General features: G+C 43.8%; 1 protein-coding gene across 1 annotated transcript in view; it reads right to left on the bottom strand.

The window, feature by feature from the left end:
• LOC126176506 (transient receptor potential cation channel subfamily V member 5) overlaps positions 1-19,539 on the bottom strand; it is a 146,882-nt gene that overhangs the window by 44,204 nt on the left and 83,139 nt on the right. Inside the window, exon 11 of the mRNA XM_049923662.1 lies at positions 6,207-6,434. Within this exon, the coding sequence (XP_049779619.1) occupies positions 6,207-6,434 (228 nt within the window). The remainder of the gene's footprint in view (positions 1-6,206; positions 6,435-19,539) is intronic.

Here is a 19,539-nt window from a genome sequence, read left to right as displayed (position 1 = left end):
ATGATTCACTGCGATGGATATTCACACTTAAGCCCGATAATAAATGGCTAAAAATGGTCTATAATCAAAAATAAATTTCTTTGACTTTCACGGTTTATGCCTAATGACAGATTATCTTTTATGAGTAAATACCTGACGCGTCAGTGCTCTGAGTAGATATTTATGGTGCGGACGCCTTTCTGTTGTTGTTTACGTCTAGTGACTTGTGAGGATGGTGCGAGCTAACATCCCAAAGATGTTCGGGCTCACAAGCGGTTCCTTTTCGTTGAAATGTCTTGGCTCAAACTCGTCTAGGGGTTGAACCGCACGTGTCGCATTACACGCCCTAAATTAGACACTTGTGACCCTTTGGTGACGGCAAGTTTGCGAAATACACAGTTAATATAATATATAACAGTAGTAATAATATCGGGAACTAAATTAACGACCCATAAATGATGCAAGCCACACAGTTCCGATTTGGTTAGAATAATGTTTATTCAGAAAGAAAATTAACTCGATAAGTTGGAGTTAAGAGTTCGCACTAGGCGCGCGGCTGATCACCGCTCAATTCTGTTATATCGCAAACGCGAAATTTTCTAACTGCCTAAAGACAGACTGTCCGCTTTCGCGTCTCTAACCGAACTGTCCCCTTTGGTGTCTAGACCAGAACTGTCCCTCTGCGCATCTCCGGCCGCGTTTTCCCGCGCGCCGAACATCGTCACTCAACTGACTAGGCCACTTCTCTTTCCTGAAGCCGTGCATCTGATTGGCTACAGCTTATTCTACATTATTTAACATTTTAACATATTTAAATAATCAAAGCTTGCCACTTTCACGTTCTAAATAAAGTAACAATAATAATTATTACACAATAAAAGTTAATTTCCTTTACATAAAACCAATACAATTTCCTTCTTAACTTGGAATGTCGCGGCCAGTAGCCTTGCACCAATGTACATTCTGATAAATAAATAAAAAACAAAAGTAACTATTGTGCACTAAACTTTACGACAAATATTTTATTACCTAATGATTCAATAAGGTGTCATGCTGTCATCGTCCAAAGTGTTTTGTGTGGAGGAAATGATGATCTGATGCTTAACTGAAAATACTGATAATTTAAATTTACTATATATTTTAAACAAATGAAGTTACAGAGTTGATATTTACAACATTTGTCATTTTAATGAAATGTCGATCGTTAAGATCGACTAAGGAGTTCAGATTTTTGCATTCAAGTCTTTGTTCAAAACTTGTGAATTTCACTTTTAACAGTAAATCCTAAACTATTATAGATATGATCAATATTCAAGTTTTATTGGGATCACCATGAAAATTTATGGAGGATGGCAGATTAAAATTACTGTTGCTTCATTCCCTGAATTACTACAGAATTAAATAGTTTCCATAAATGTTTCCCTTTATGGCCGATCTTAGGTCCGCCATATTTAACACTGCTACATCCCCTCGGTCACAAAAGCCTTCTACTGGGTTTCCCTATGACGCAGGTTCTCGTCTGTCTCATTCGCACACTACAGCGCTTAGGCCTCAATAGACAATAGACGCCTGTGAATTTCCCCATCTCGTGGTGAATCTGCGCCCTTTGTGGCATGCGGTCCTGGACGACAGGGTTCGTTTCAAAACTTCTGTAGCTGACTCTTTCGGCAATATATTTACATGAGAGCGAAATGCTCGTTAACTCGCAAAGGAAAAAATCAATATGAGAACAGTGATTAAGTTATTCATAAAGAAAGGTATGAAAGCAAAGGAAATTCACGCCAATTTTCAGAAATAGTTGGGGGACTCTGCTCCTTTATATTCAACCGTTGCCGCGTGGAAAAACTACTTTAAATGTGGTCAAGACAGTTTTAGATGATGATTCACGTAGAGGTTGGCCAAGATGTGCCACTATCCCAGAAATTATTGCGAAAGTGTATAAACTGGTCATGGAGGATCGCGGACTGAAAGTACGAGAAATTGCTGACGCTGTAGGGGTGTCATCTGAACGGGAATATCACACTTTAACAGTGGAATTGGATATAAGAAAATTATGTGCTAGATGGGTGTCGCGACTCTTAACGCAGAATCAGAAATGCCTCAGAATGAAAATGTCCGTACGAAATTCGAGCCGATTTCAGAGGTAGTAATAAGATTTTTTACTTCAGTTTATGACGACAAATGCAACTTGGGTCCACTACTATACCCGAGAGAAAAGCAACAGCGAAAGAAGTAGAAACGTGTTGATCGAACCCCACAAAAAAAAAAGAAAAAGAAAAAGGCAATACGGTCCGCCGGAAAGGTCTTTGCGTCAGTTTTCTGAGATGTGAGAGGGATTCAGCTGATAGATTATCTTCCCACTGCTCAAACATTTATGGGACGGTACTATGCTAACTCTCTGGACCAATTATAACAAAAGATACGCGAAAAAAGGGAAACAAAAGAGTCATCTTCCATCAAGACAATGCGCGCCCACACACAGGTGTCGTTGTCATGGCAAAAATCCATGAACTAATATACGAATTGTTGCCATACCCACCTCATTCGCCTGGTTTGGCTTATCAAACTTCAACATCCTCCGGAGGCTCAACATTTTCCTGAGTGGAGGGAGATTCTCTTCAAACGAAGAACTGACACTGAGGTTGACTGGTAATTTGGAAGCCTAGGGGAATCTAACTGTGACATTGCATGAAGGCATTGGAACGTCGCTGTACCAAGAACACTAGTGTACAGAGAGACTACGAAAATTAAAAAAATAAAAATAGCACTGAGGTGAGCAGTTCCTTTTGTGGTGTCTTATGCACAGCAGGCACCACCGGCAGCACCACGAGCATCGACAGGTCGACAATGTACTCCAAAGACGGCCTATAGCCCAGCGATTGCCATACAAAAAGTCGCAGCGGTGGCGCCGCCAGAGAAGTGATACGCGCTGGCGCCACAGCAGAGCGGTCTGTTCCAAGTCAGCTCGACTACCGACTTTTTTTTTCCTTTATTGATTTTCAATTCCCCCCGAAGGGGGCGGGCTGGCAGCAGCTTAGTACGCTGCTCTACAGCCTAAAGACTTTTATTTTAAAAAACGGAAGGAGAAAAGAAACAAGAAAAACAGGCGATAAAACGGTGACGTCAAGTGTAAAATGGCGGAAAAATGCGGAAAGTTAAAACAGAAAGCAAAAAGGGGTTGGCAACGTTAGTAAAAGACATAGGAATCAGACAAGGAACATAGCACACACACAATTAATAAAAACACGGCGACAGTTTGGTTTCTGTTCGCAAGAGATAAAAGGCACACTCAGCGACAGTATGATGGCCGTTCGCAACACTTCCCAAAAAACACAACACGGAACACCCACTGTAAAACACTCACTGTAGAACACTCAATGTAGAAACTGCACGAAAGTGGCGGCACAAAGATGACAATCCCGAGCCAAAGGCAGATTGGGGGGGGGGGGACCTGGAGGAGGGGGGAGAACAAGGAGGGAGGAAGGGAAAAAACGAAAAAGGGGGGAAACCAAGGAGGGAGAGGACCAATAAAGGGGGAGAAGGGCAGACGCGAGAGGGAATGAGAGGAGGCAGAGGAGGGAAATGTAAAAGGACTCGGGGGAGAGAAGGGGGCAAAGAGAGGGGAGGTGGGGGGAGGTTGGAAGGGGGGAGAGGGAGCCCGGGAAAAGGACAGAGGAAAGGAGGGGGAGTGAGGATCAGAGTTGATACGAGGGATAAATGGAGGGAGAGAGGGCATCAACCGGGAGGGGGAGTTGATGGAAGCCACCTTGGGAAAGGAGATGTGGGGTGTAGAGATGGAGGGTAGGGGGGACACAACAGTGAAGACGTGGCAGGGGGCGGGGATGGGAGAGGAGAGGAGCAACCAGGGGGTGAGGGGGTTCAAGGCGGCGGGAGGTGTAGAGGATGCGGATATGTTCGAGGAATAGGAGCAGATGGGGGAAAGGATTGAGATCATAGAGGATCCACGTGGGGAACGGGAGGCGTATACGCAAGGCGAGGCGGAGTGCATGAAGCTCAAGGATCTGGAGGGACTTATAGAATGTGGGGGGGGGGGGGCAGATATCCAGGCAGGACTGGCATAACAGAGAATGGGACGGATTAAGGATTTGTAGGTGTGGAGGATGGTAGAGGGGTGCAAACCCCATGTCCGGCCAGAGAGGAGTTTGAGGAGTCGGAGGCGGTTGTGGGCTTTGGATTGGATGGAGCGGAGATGAGGGATCCAGGTGAGATGACGGTCAATGGTGAGGCCAAGGTAGGTGAGGGTGGGGGTGAGGCGGACAGGACGGGCGCACATGGTAAGGGAGAAATCCAGGAGCCGGAAGGAGCGAATAGTACGACCTACGATGATTGCCTGGGTCTTGGAAGGATTTATTTTCAGCAGCCACTGGCTACTCGACTACCGAGGTCGCCTTCTGCTTATATACTTCGCGCCGCACCATCTGCTTCTAGCGTGTCCACACCAGCCCGTCTTCAGCGAACATTCTAGTGGGACAAAAACTATTTACTATCCAGCCTTATCTTCTGGAATACTACACTACTGGTCATTAAAATTGATACACCACGAAGATGACGTGCTACAGACACGAAATTTAACCCTACAGGAAGAAGATGCTGTGATATACAAATGATTAGCTTTTCAGAGCATTCACACAAGGTTAGCGCCGGTGGCGACACCTACAATGTGCTGACATGAGGAAAGTTTGCAACCGATTTCTCATACACAAATAGCAGTTGACCGGCGTTGCCTGGTGAAACGTTGTTCTGATGCCTCGTGTAAGGAGGAGAAATGCATACCATCACGTTTCCGACTTTGATAAAGGTCGGATTGTAGCCTATCGCGATTGCGGTTTATCGTATCGCGACATTGCTGCTCGCGTTGGTCGAAATCCAATGACTGTTCGCAGAATATGGAATCGGTGGGTTCAGGAGGGTAATACGGAGCGCCGTGCTGGATCCCAACGGCCTCGTATCACTAGCAGTCGAGATGACAGGCATCTTATCCGCATGGCTGTAAGGGATCGTGCAGCCACGTCTCGATCCCTGAGTCAACAGATGGGGACGTTTGCAAGACAACAACCATCTGCACGAACAGTTCGACGACGTTTGCAGCAGCATGGAATATCAGCTCGGAGACCATGGCTGCGGTTACCCTTGACGCTGCATCACAGGCAGGAGCTCCTGCGATGGTGTACTCAACGACGAACCTGGGTGCACGAATGGCAAAACGTCATTTTTTCGGATGAATCCAGGTTCCGTTTACAGCATCATGATGGTCGCATCCATGTTTGGCGACACCGCGGTGAACGCACATTGGAAGCGTGTTTTCGTCATCGCCATACTGGCGTATCACCCGGCGGCGGCGTGATGGTATGGGGTGCCATCGGTTACACGTCTCGGTCACCTCTTGTTCGCATTGACGGCACTTTGAACAGTGGACGTTACATTTCAGATGTGTTACGACCCGTGGCTCTACCCTTAATTCGATCCCTGCGAAACCCTACATCTCAGCAGGATAATGCACGACCGCATGTTGCAGGTCATGTACGGGCCTTTCTGGATACAAAAAATGTTCGACTGCTGCCCTGACCAGAACATTCTCCAGATCTCTCACCAATTGAAAACATCTGGGCATTGGTGGCCGAGCAACTGGCTCGTCACAATACGCCATTCACAACTCCTGATGAACTGCGGTATCGTGTTGAAGCTGCATGGGCAACTGTACCTGTACACGCCTTCCAAGCTCTGTTTGACTCAATGCCCAGGCGTATCAAGGCCGTTATTACGGCCAGAAGTGGTTGTTCTGGGTACTGATTTCTCAGGATCTATGCACCCAAATTGCGTGAAAATGTAATCACATGTCAGTTCTAGTATAATATATTTGTCTAATGTATCTGCATTTCTTCTTGGTGTAGCAATTTTAATGGCCAGTAGTGTGTTTGACGGTGGCAACGAGTAAAATTTCCTTCTGTGGTTGTATTAAAAGTACGATACAACTTTTTATTCCATTTCCAGAACTTTTCAAACCACTCTCGTATACCTTGCATAATTCTATTTTCTTACGCCTCTGTAAAGGCCCAATAGAACCGCGTCACTGACAAGCAAAGCAAGCTTAAATATGCAGCGAAATGTCTGAAATCCCAAATTTTTCAGCTCCTTTGAAGGCTCGAGCAAGACTACGCCCGCAACAAGTCTACGGTACTTGCGGTTGCCGGAGAGCGGGTACTCACGAGGTTCTCGATGAACATGTTGAGGCCCAGGAAGTGTGCCTCGCGCAGCGCGGACAGGATGTAGAGGAAGGAGCCGGCCAGCATGGCGAGCTCGGCGCCCAGCCGCACCTTCGCCTCGAGGCTGTGGAACTGCATCAGCCGGCACTCGCCCTGCAGCTCCTCCCACCACGTTTCCTCCTCCCTGTCCTCGGCGCCGCCGCCCCCGCTGCTGTTTGTGCTGTTCTTTGTCTGAAAATGACCAGTAACTTGCAGTTATCCAGTTACATACGTTTTATTTACTCCCTTCTAAAATGTCAATTTCATGTTGGGATAGTGAGCACGAAACTGTTGATCAATGATGGGAGCGGGGTGACAAGTGGGAAAAAATCCTCTTGTAAACAGTTTTGGAAAGAAGTTGTTTGATGTTCACTGCCGAGAACCTTCGAGCCACCACCCAGCTTCACGTTCATCTGAAGAAAGTAAGCAGGAAAATGATGTGAGTGAGTGCTGTGGAAGTGCAGAGCAATGGTCTAAGAGGCATGCTATCCACCACTGGCAATTATTTACGCAAAGCAAAACAAAATTGGACAACGTAGTAGTCAGTCCTTGTGTCATATACACACATCAAAAAAAGGTTTGCATCACCTCGGTTCCGAGAGTTCCGGAACCTGTACAGAAAATTGGAATAGAGATCAACATAAACATCGTTCCCCCCTTTTTATTGCTCAAGAAAACCACAAATTTGTATGTCGTACCAGCATACAGCGAGACCTTCAGAGGTCTGTACATACTTGTTCCTCTAATACCTAGCAACACGTCCTCTTGCATTGATGCGTGCCTGTATTCGTTATGGCATACTATCCACAAGTTCATCAAGGCACTGTTGGTCCAGATTGTCCCAATCCTCAACGGCAATTCGGCGTAGATCCCTCAGAGTGATTGGTGGGTCACGTCGTCCATAAACAGCCATCTTCAATCTATCCCAAGCATGTTCGATAGTGTTCATGTCTGGAGAACAAGTTGGCCACTCTAGTCGAGCGATGTCGTTATACTGAAGGAAGTAATTAACAAGATGTGTACGATGGGGGCGCGAATTGTCGTCCATGAAGTCGAGTGCCTCGCCAATATGCTGCCGATGTAGTTGCACAGTCGGTTGGAGGATGGCATTCACGTATCGTACAGCCGTTATGGCGCCTTGCAGGGAACCTCCACCTTGCTGCACTCGCTTGACAGTCTGTCTAAGGCTTTCACCCTGACGGGGCTGCCTCAAAACACGACTCCGACGAATATCTGGTTGAAGGCATATGCGACACTCATCGGTGATGCCAATCCTGAGGGGTCCATTCGGCATGTTTTTGAGCCCATCTGTAAAGCGCTGCATGGTGTCGTGGTTACAAAGATGGACCTCGCCATGGACGTCGGGAGTGTAGTTGCGCATCGTGCAGGCTATTGCTCACAGTTTGAGTCGTAACATGACGTCCTGTGGCTACACGAAAAGCATTATTCAACATGGTGGCGTTGCTGTCAGTGTTCCTCCGAGCCATAATCCGTAGGTAGCGGTCATCCACTGCAGTAGTAGCCCATGGGCAGCCTGAGCGAGGCACGTCATCGACAGTTCCTGTCTCTGTGTATCTCCTCCATGTGCGAACAACATCGCTTTGGTTCACTCCGAGACGCCTGGACACTTCCCTTGTTGAGAGCCCTTCCTAGCACAAAGTCACAACGCGGACGCGATCGAACTGTGATATTGACCGTCTAGGCATGGTTATCTACAGACAACACGAGCCGTACACCCCTTTCCTGGTGGAATGACTGGAACTGATCGGCTGCTCATGCATGGTTGTGTACATCTTTGGGCGGGTTTAGTGACATCTGTGAAGAGTCAAAGGGACTGTGTCTGTGATACAATATCCACAGTCAACGTCTATCTTCAGGAGTTTTGGGATCCGGGGTGATGCAAAACTTTTTAATGTGTGTAGATTCTGGAATGATGGATATACATTGGCGGAAAGAAAAATCGCAACACCAAAAATGACTAATGTAGACTAATGAAAAGTTGGGAATACATTTGTCTAGATAACATATTTAAGCTATCAACTTTGCAAGATCACAGGTTAATAAGGGCGAGATAGTCCATTGCAAATGTGGAATACTGGTGCCTTAATAACCAGTGTAGCCGCCAGAATGTTGAATGCAAGCATACAAACGTGGATGCATTGTGTTTTACAGGTGCTTCTCAGTGCCGTTTGTGTGCCCAACCTAGAAGCAAGTACACTTTTGCCTCAGGTGAACCACCGCAATAGGCATCCTAAAATCATATCCCCTGGAAAATTCAAGATATCAGTACAAGAATCATAAGTGCAGCCGTTTGTGGGATGGAGTTCTGTACCTGTTGCACTTGGTCGGTCAGTACAGGGACGGTTAATGATTGTTGTGGATGACGCTGGAGTTATTGTGCGATAATGTCCCACATGTGCTCAATTGGAGACACAGCTGGTGACCGAGCAGGCCAAGGCAACATGTCGATACTCTGCAGAACATGTTGGGTTACAACAGCGGTATGTGGACGAGCGTTATCCTGTTGGAAAACACCTCCAAGAGTGCTGTTCGTGAATGGCAGCACAACAGGCCGAATCATCAGACGTAAACATTTGTAGTCAGTGTGCATGGGATAACCACGAGAGTGCTCCTGCTGTCACACGAAATCGCACCCGAAACCATAACTCCAGGTGTACTTCAAGTGTGTGTAGCACACAGACAAGCTGGCTGCAGGCCCTCAGCTGGCCTCCTCCTAACTAACACGCGGCCATCACTGCCACCGAGGCAGAACCAGCCTCAGAAAATGTAAGCTGCAAGGCTTCTGACTTGGAGGTGTCTTTGATGTAACCGATTTGCAACATGGGCACTCTCATGTGACTGGAGCGAAATGTGAATAGACATCATCTTTCAGATGTTGAAATACGCCTACCAGCTTTCGTTCATGTTTCACAACTCCTTCTTTCTGTTGAGATTTTTTCCCTTTAGCGTATGATTGTATGATGGCTGTTGCAGTTATCATTCATATTTTTCAAAGACTTTTAGGCAGTTATTTTTACGAGGCGCAATGTGAGTAATGTTATTTGAAGAATATATGGAGATTTTTAGCTCAGTGATCAACGATTTATTTTACATAGCGGTATGATATGGAACTATTCTCATTTTATTCCAAGCAATTTCGCACTGTGTGCAATTCATTTATTTATTTATTTTTTAATCGCTGCGTGAAGGTGAGACAGACTTTTACTCTTTCATTGGTCATTTTATATTCTGTTGCTTTATGAGAGTCACCCATAGCTGCACAACATTTGTTATTGCAGTCAGGTGCCAAGTCTGGGGCTGCACTTATGATTCTTGTACTGATATCTTGAATGATCCAGGGGATATGATTTAGGACGCCTATTGCGGTGGTTCACCTGAGGCAAAAGTGTACTTACCTCTAGGTTGGGCACACAAACGCCAATCGATCTTTGGCCTCACTAGTCATCGTCTTCCGTCTCCCCTGGTCCATGTATTCGTCCCCAACTAGTTCCGTCGTACTCATGTCTTCTCTGATCCCGTCTCTGCACCTCACCCATGGTCATCCCCTCTGTCTGTTACCCCCGATGTCTTCTTCCACCACCTGCCTTGTGATCTGGCCTTCTCGCCGCGTTACACGCCCGTATCACCTCAGTCTCCGCTTTCTAATCACAGCCACAAAGTCCAGCGATCTGTACAATTCCCGCAATTCGCGGGTTTTCCTTTTTTTCCAGACGTCTCCATCCTTCACTGGTCCAAAAGTCTGTTTCAGAACAGTATTTTCAAATGTCAGGAGTTTTCTCTCTGTCTTTTCTGTTATAGTCCAGGTCTCTACCCCGTAAGGTACTACAGGTCGAATTACTGTCATGTAGATCCTAATCTTCGTGGATCTCGATAGGAGCCGGGACTTCAGCAGCTTCCTGAGCGCACATCAAACTATAATGATTTATTTTTTACTGAACTTAACGATCGGGATTGAATGACATTTAATTAAGTTAATGCTCATTTTTAATAAATGGAGCGGCCACGATCTGATAGACATTTCTACATTGGTTGAGACTTTCCCCGGGACAATGATATCTGCACATCTGCCGCTGAGCTGTATCTGCTAAAACGACTGCTGGATGGCACTGAGAAGCACTCTCTCCCACTAGTACGCTTCCTACTCATCAGGCCAAATCTACATTTACGTTGAAGATAAACCACTGGATGCACATAATTCAGGAACAGGTTGAACACAGGCTAAGGAAGATGTTGTTGTTGTGGTCTTCAGAGACTGGTTTGATGCAGCTCTCCACGCTATTCTATCCTGGGCAAGCTGGTTCATCTCCCAGTACCTACTGCCACCTACATCCCTCTGAATCTGCTTAGTGTATTCATCTCTTGGTCTCCCTCTACGATTTTCACCCTCCACGCTGCCCTCCAGTACTAAATTGGTGATCCCTTGATGGCTCAGAACTTGTCCTGCCAACCGATCCCTTCTTCTTGTCAAGTTGTGCCACATATTTCTCTTCTCCCCAATTCTGTTCAGTACCTCCTCATTAGTTATGTGGTCTACCCATCTAATCTTCAGCATTATTCTGTAGCACCACATTTTGAAAGCTTCTATTCTCTTCTTGTCTAAACTATTTATCGTCCATGTTTCACTTCCATACACGGCTACACTCCACACAAATACTTTCAGAAAAGACTTCCTGACACTTAAATCTATACCCGATGTTAACAAATTTCTCTTCTTCAGAAACGCTTTCCTTGCCATTGCCAGTCTACATTTTATATCCTCTCTACTTCGACCATCATCAGTTATTTTGCTCCCCAAATAGCAAACTCCTTTAGTACTTTAAGTGTCTCATTTCCTAATCTAATTCCCTCAGCATCACCCGATTTAATTCGACTACATTCCATTATCCGCGTTTTGTTTTTGTTGATGTTCATCTTATATCTTCCTTTCAAGATACTGTCCATTCCGTTCAACTCCTCTTCCAACTGCTCTGAAGAAGATACCTTTTCGCAAACGGAAGATTACATTTACGACACGGCTGTGTATGCATTTTATTATCATAAGAGAGAGAGAGAGAGAGAGAGAGAGAGAGAGACAGAGAGAGAGAGAGAAACAGACAGAGAGAGAGAGAGAGTAGTCCATTGACAACTCTAAGACTAAATTCTACGGCGTTAGCCCAGGTACAATGTTGTCTCCAGAAGGCTCTTAGACTCAACTGACTCTTACAGTGTTTGTGGCCCGACATCTCAAACGAATACCCCAACAAACATCATATTGGTTCGAAGTGGCTACATGCAACAGAATCTTGGGGATCTTGTCTGTGATGACAGCTGTACTGAAAAAAAATGCTGGTACTGAATAGGACAAAACTACTTTGGGCTGACCCCTTAATTGATACAAGTCAATGATATCTATGAAAACACTCATTGAAATCAGTGTAGAATAATTATTACTGAAGACAAGACAATAGCCCGTGATAGTAATGGGTATAGTCCCCAACATGTGACAAATTTAAAAGTAGAGTCCTCCATGCACGAAAAAGGGCGAAAGCGAACTCCTATAACAAAATTTCGGAAGCTGTTCATGGATGTAGTCTGAGTGTTGTGGTGCACGGGATTCGTGTTCTGTGGTGCCCTTTTACACAATAATTGCATTTCGTTCGAGTTGTTAAAATCATTTGTCTTTGTTTATGTATTGCACTGAAAATATCTGCACAACAGTGCAAATGTTAGTGGTATCCGCTGTGTATCTTGCTTGAAACAAACATCTTCCATTCAGTCACGGTACACGCTGTTGTCAACAGTAATGCCAACATTACTCTTACCTCTCAAGCTTGGGTTCAGTACTGCTCTGGTCTCTTTTGCCGGCAGTGTAAGATGTACGCCAACAGTGGCACACAGCAGTATTGGTGGATTTACTGTTGAAGAGTTGGCCGATATGCACCTCGTGTAGGGGTTTATTGTGCTGTGCACTGACGTTGGGCTGAACTCACTCAGAAAGAAGTGTACGGCTTTCGTCTGACGATTGTTTCATTTAGGAGTGTTTTGTCATGTACGTCGTTTTCACTGCAGTGAAAGTATTTTCACAGAAGAAGGTCAACTGTGATAACAGACCAAATGAATCATAGTCATACGGCTACCCGAAAGCACGGGTCAATTATATCAAAATACTCGGAAAATATCGATGGAGTTCGGTTTCAACCATCATAGTGATTCACAGAGTAAACTCTACAGGGTGTCCCATATATCTTACTCACCCAAAATAACTTTTTTCTAATGCGTTAAATGAAAAATTTTTTCAACCAGTGTTTTTCAACATCATTGGATAGATCTTACTGACGTTATATGTTTTATGTACCCCCACAAATGTAGGAGATATGGGTTAGAGGTTAAATTTTTAAAATGCAACCGTGTACAGTTTATTCAAGAATACACTCATTCTCTCCAAGAGTTATTAAAAAATGTATCACGCTGTACCAGTTTACCCACGAAACTAGTAGCTAAGGAAATGATAAATAATACGTAACTTTTCTAATTTCAATATCACTTCAAAGCATTTCATTACCTAAATCATTTGACTCCGCCAGGGTGCGTTTGAATATATTACAAATCGCTGATAAACATTGAATGAAATATTACGGCGCTGTACAGTAATTTGATCTTGTTATTGTACAGTGTCATACTGCAGTACGTATGACAATGCAGAAGTAACATGGCCCTTTGCAGTAAGTTTTATGGCGATACTACATGAAAAACAGAGTATTTACATCACATGCTCAAAATGGTGACCATTGGCATTCATACTTAGGATCACTCTGTGGATGAAGGATGCCCACATCGTGCTACTACTTCCTCTGTGATATCTGTACAAGCATTAATAATGCGTTGCTGCATGTCCTCTGGTGTTGTTGGAACATTTTAGTAGACAGCATCCTCGACTGCTCCCCGGAGAAAAAAATTCAGCGGTGTAAGATCCGGAGATCGGGCAGGCCAACTAACTGGACCACTATGTCCAATCCATCTTCCAGGCAGGGGTTGAAAATACCGCTTCAGTTGTAAATTACTTTATTTTCACACGACCGGTTTCGGACTGTTATAAGCCCATCCTCAGGTGTCGTAGCTGTGCTGTGGTCCCCGAGCGCCGCGTGTACCAGGCGCGGTGTGCTGTCTATGAGCACAGAACATGGTATTTACGGTCCAGAATCCGTCGTGCTCGTAAGGCGTTATGTGCAGGGCATCCATCGTGCTGATACTACTTGACCATCCTCCGATTCAGAAGTACGGCGTCCAAGAGAAAAGGAAGAGTCTGTCTTTAAAATTGGGCATATTGTCTGCCATTTTGGTTGCCGTTCGCAAAGAAAAGTCCGATAATAGTATCTCCAGTAATTCCATACTAAACATTAATGTTCCATGGACGTTGATGCTCTATCTGTCGGAGCCACTGTGGATTGTTCATGGACCAATAAAGCATATTTCTCATGTTGACAATTCCTTCGTTGGAGCGTGGTGCATCGTCAGTAAAAGGAATATCTGACAAGGGAACCTCCCCATCGCACACCCCCCACCCCACCCCCTCAGATTTAGTTATAAGTTGGCACAGTGGATAGGCCTTGAAAAACTGAACACAGATCAATCGAGAAAACAGGAAGAAGTTGTGTGGAAGTATGAAAAAAATAAGCAAAATATACAAACTGAGTAGTCCATGTCTAAGATAGGCAACATCAAGGACAATGCGAACTCAGGAGCGCCGTGGTCCCGTGGTTAGCGTGAGCAGCTGTGGAACGCGAGGTCCTTGGTTCAAGTCTTCCCTCGAGTAAAATGTTTAATTTTTTATTTTCAGACAATTATCAAAGTTCAGGCACACACACATAATCAACTTCGCTCTCCAAAATTCCAAAATTCAGATTTGCTTGGACATACGCAGGACTTGACGGTCTACACACGGAAAAATTTGAAAACGTTAAAAACATATGTTTTGACAGAGCACAGGGAAAACTGTGCGACTGTGAAAGTGTTGCATTCATTTGTTGCAGTTTATGTGACAAAATCTTATCTTTTCATCACTTTTTTGGGAATGATTATCACATCCACGAGAAAACCTAAATCGGGCAAGGAAGAAGAATCTTTTTACCCATTCGCCAGGTCTACAAGTTAGTTGGGTTGACAACATATTCCTGTCATGTGCCGCACATGCCGTCACCAGTTTCGTATAGAATATATCAGACGTGTTTTCCTGTGGAGGAATCGGTTGACCTATGACCTTGCGATCATATGTTTTCGGTTCCCATTGGAGAGGCACGTCCTTTCGTCTACTAATCGCACGGTTTTGCGGTGCGGTCGCAAAACACAGACACTAAACTTATTACAGTGAACAGAGACGTCAATGAACGAACGGATAAATCATAACTTTTCGAAAATAAACTTTTCGCTAGAGGGAAGACTTGAACCAAGGACGTCTGATTCCGCAGCTACTCACGCTAACCACGGGACCACGGCGCTCCGCAGCTTCCACTAGCCTTGATATTACCTATGTTGCCCATGGACTACTCAGTTTGTATATTTTGTTTATTTTTTTCATAGTTCCACACAGCTTCTTCCTGTTTTCTCGATTGATCTGTGTTCAGTTTTTCAAGGCCTGTCCACTGTGCCAACTTATAACTAAATCTGAGAGGGGTGCGCTGGGGAGGTTCCCTTGTGAGAAGAAATTAGGAGTAGTCAGAAGTCGGTGAGCCCACTGATAAAACTGAACCCTATTGTTCAAGTCATTTCCATCAAGTTCTTGTGCAAACGATCATGATAAGGATGGAATGTATGACGTTGCAGAATTCAATGTGCACTTGTTCTTGAGACATTCACTTCATGTTCAATTCGTTGTGCGCTGACTTGATGATTCACGGCTACGGTGGCGAGCACAGCATCGTCAGAAGCTTTGTCTGTTCTACGACGATTTCTAGGTCTTGCATTTAAACTTCCCGTTTCACGCAGACCAAAATTGAGACAACTAAACATCCATCGAAAGCGATAGCTTGTCAGGGAATCGTACAGTAGTTGTGCCTGAACGGAGTTCGGCCCATCTACAGCAAATTACAGTACGGGTATGCACAGTAGACTACAATATGGACATAATAATCATAATGTTATCTAATAGTACTGAACATAAAATTGCAAGCTACTAAATTATTTCACGTACATCGTACACCTTTACACAACAAAAATTGTATTCACAACGTGTACTACCGCCATGCAGTTAACTAAGTTAGTCTTAAGCAAGACTACACTGGTATGCAGTGTACTTTACGCTAAAGCAACAACAAATGAGGTGTGTGAGGGTGTGTGTGTGTGTGGGGGGGGGGGGGGAGAGGGAGACGAATATCTGTGTTTAAATGAGTGGGAAATCATAAACAAAACCCACATCTTTACTACAGCACTACACTCGGTAGTAATGTATACATCAAGGCAGTAAACAGTCCGTTTTTTTGAAAACCTGTGTACTCGTTATCGTTCGCACATCTACGTTTTATTAACAAAAAATTTTTGAATAGCTCTTTGGGAGGGTAGCTGTATTATTGAATAAAATGTACATGGTTCCATTAAAAAAAATTAACATCTACCCCGTATCCCATACGTATGAGGGGATACATAAAACTATAACGTCAGCAAGAACTACTCAATGATGTTAAAAGACATTGGTTGAAGCAATTTTTCATTTAACCCATCAGAAAAAAAATTATTTTGGGTGAGCAAGATAATTGAGACACCCTGTATAAGCACAAAAAGATATAAATAAGATAAACTACGCCATAGCCGGTCACAAGCACGGGTGAAAAGGAGGAGGGGGATAAGTCACACCTCGTAAAAGAACCTTGGTTTACAGGGCCCGGGTGTGGTACCTTGTGAGGGTCCCTTGTCAGGGTAACGGTGAAGACTTCAACGGCATTAAAGACGGAGATGAAGGTCATCAGTTCGGCGGGGCTGTCGGAAGAGGCGGCCCTATAAAAGCTAATGATAGAAAAGCCAGACGCGTCAGAACCCATAATGGGCGGCTTTCTGCTCAGTGTCTGTTCCCCACGTTAGGGGCGACAGCAATAATTGCTCAAGGAACTAACAATCCATGGTTCTAATAACCCAGTGGAAACATTGGACAAACATCTATAATCCATCATGATTCGTGAATAATAACAATATTACTGCAGGCTGTACTCATGCCGTCGCCAACAGGCGGCAAAAGGGTCTTCAGAGTCTAAGGGTTCTGGGCAGTCACCAACACAGAAAAAGTCAGAGTTTTCTAGCAGACTTCTATCCAAAACTATCACTTATGTAGGCACATTTAATATCAACACTCTAATTCAACCGGGAAAATTACACAACTTAGTACAGGAGTTGGTCTGACAAAAAATTCAGAATTTGACCCTTCAGGATACACAGTAGATTATGGAAATTACCGCATGTTTAAGTGTAAAGCAGAGAAAACGTATTGCTAAAGGTGCTCCGCTTCTGGGAATGGCTTTTGTCATACATAAAAACATAATAGGCTCCATAAGAGATGTGTGCCCCATAAGCAACCACCTTATGACAATGTGCATGCAGTGTGCGAACAAGAAATATACTTTCATTAATTTTTATGCCCCCACCGATATTGCTAACAGAAAGGATCCACAGACTGTGGAGAAATTCTGGTCCGATCTTGAGAAGGTAATGGCTAAAATTCCAAAGCAGGACATCAGAAACTTATTGGGTGATTTCAGTGATCAGATAGGAAAAGAAAAACAATACTGGGAAATAGTAGGAAAATATCCCGCCCATAAATTTACCATTAAAAACAGAAAAAGGCTTATCGAACTATGCCAACAAAACAACCTTAAAATCATGTCAGCACCATTGAGGAAGAATCCCCGAAAACAAAAGACCTGGAGATCCCTAATAAAAGAGCTCGGTGAATATCAGATTGATCATGTTGCCATCTCGTATCCTCTACAGAAGGAAGTTCATGGCATTTAAGTCCGTAGAGGTAAAAAAAAAAAAATCAGACCAGTATCTAACACGGATAAAAATGAAATTTACTGCAGGGAGAGTCCACAGCAAGAAAGTGTACCAGCAGAAATTTGACACCAGAAGAATCAAAGAAACATAGTTTGGAGAAGAACCGGAAAAGTCCAGGCTGATACTTGGGAAAAATTTTGTCAGTAAAATAAGCCAGAAGGCTAAAGATTTAGTCCCCCTGAAGAAAAACACAAAATATCCATGGTAGGACACAGTGTGTGACAAAGCTTCGGAAAAGCGAAAAAAGGTTTTTCTTAACTACAGCAGAAAGAAAACACCGGAAAATCTTCAATATTTTTAAGAAACTAGGAAACAAGTGGCGAAAATCATTAGACAGACCAAAAGAAAATACCTGAAAAACCAGCTGAACTTAATCGAAGAAAACTTCCCAAACTACAATATACAAGATTTTTAGAGAACTTTCGCAAAAAAATTCGCGGATACAGCGCACAAAATTAATGTTTCAAGAAATGTGACGGAAAACTTGCACGGACTAACCAGGAAAACTGTAAGGAACTGGCACATTATTTTTCAGCACTCCTTAATTTCCCGAAACCACTTTCGAGATTCCCTAAAGAAAGACCTACTTACACGCACCCTGAATCATCCCCACCAACAGAAGAAGAAATTTACAAACACATTGTTAAATTATAAAAAAAAAACAATAGAGCATCTGGTGAAGATGGGATTATTACTGAGCTACTGGAATCTCTAGGACTAAATTCTATCAGAGAGTTAACCCAAATCATTGGAGATATTTGGGAGACAGAAAAATTATCCCAGGAATGGAAATGTGCGCTTATTCATCCATTACACAAAAAAGGAGACAAATCTGATGTAATTAATTATCAAGGCATATCCCTGCTTCAGGTCTCATACAAAGTTCTATCAGCCTGTCTTCCTCAAAGAGCACAAGAGAAACTGGAAAACAAAATTAGTGAATACCAACGTGGCTTTCGCCCCAATAGATCCTGCACAGAACAAATTTTCAATCTAAGGATCGTGCTGCACTACAAACCAGTCAGCAACAGCCCAATAATTTGCACGTTTGTTGACCTTAAAAAGGCATGCGACTTAGTTGACGACAAGCACTTTTTGATATCCTTGAAGAACAAGGGTTGGATCCAAAAATCCTTAACCTCATCAAAGAATTTCACCTCCAAGGTGAAATTCATGGGTGAAATAACCGAGCCCTTCCTGATCAAAATTGGCTCCGACAAGGTGATGGTCTGTCTACTCTCCTATTCAACCTTGTGCTGGACAAGGTCATCCGCAAATGGGAAAAGGAACTGAAGAATAAAAGCTGCTGGAAACCTATACAGATGGGGCGAGTCAAGGATGACATAAGATTTTTCATGTTTAGCTTTTGCCGACGACTTATGGGATAGCAGCAATCGAACAGGTTGAAACCCTTAAAGAACGTGCAGAGAAAGTTAGTCTGCAAATATCTCTCCTAAAGTCCGAGTACATCGCCACAATAACTGATACCCAAAACTTGACTACAAAATACTCTTATATCAATAGAGTGTCTACCAGGTGAAGTCCTTGAACCTACAGGGCGAGAGAAAATAGCACAAAACATTCGCCTCCAAAAACTAAAGAAAGCCTATGGAAAAACCTACAAGGTGTACAATAAAAAATGCTAGTCCAAAAACACTAACATTAGGCACTATAATACAGTATTAAAACCTGAAGTCCTGTATGCCAGTGAAACCCTGACAGTCCATATAAAAGATGACCTAGAAAACTTATTAAAGGAAGAAAGTAAAATCGTCAGAAAGATACTAGGGCAAAGAAAACAGAAGAGGGCTATAGACTACAATCTCGTCAAACAACAGGAATTGTCCAACCTTGCAGCAGACATCAGAAAACGGCGATTAAAATTTTATGGGCAGGTCTCTAGGCTTCCGGAAACAACACATGCACACGAAATTCCTAAATACATAGGACTTAAAACTATACCCTGGATAGAAGAGGTCAAAAAGGACCTACAAAAAGCTCAGACAAATTATTCAGATATTTTGGACAGGAAGGTATTTAAGCAGAAAGTTGACAGACGGGAAGTTTAAGCCAGAGAGCGAAGCTCCGAAGAAATCAGGAATAAAATGTGTTAGTAGGCTGTTTAGGTTTTTATGTTGGTAACACCACATAATACTGTGTATGAAAATCGCCGACTGCGCTGTGTGCAGTCTGTAGCTGGTTGGACTCATTGTTGGAATATTCGCTAGTGTAGTCTTGGGCAGCTGAATGTGAACAGCGC

This window comes from Schistocerca cancellata, chromosome 3 (genome assembly GCF_023864275.1).
Source record: "Schistocerca cancellata isolate TAMUIC-IGC-003103 chromosome 3, iqSchCanc2.1, whole genome shotgun sequence".
NCBI lineage: Eukaryota > Metazoa > Arthropoda > Insecta > Orthoptera > Acrididae > Schistocerca > Schistocerca cancellata.
The sequence above is the reverse complement of the archived record's forward strand: the minus strand, read 5'-3'. Positions and strand labels throughout refer to the sequence as shown.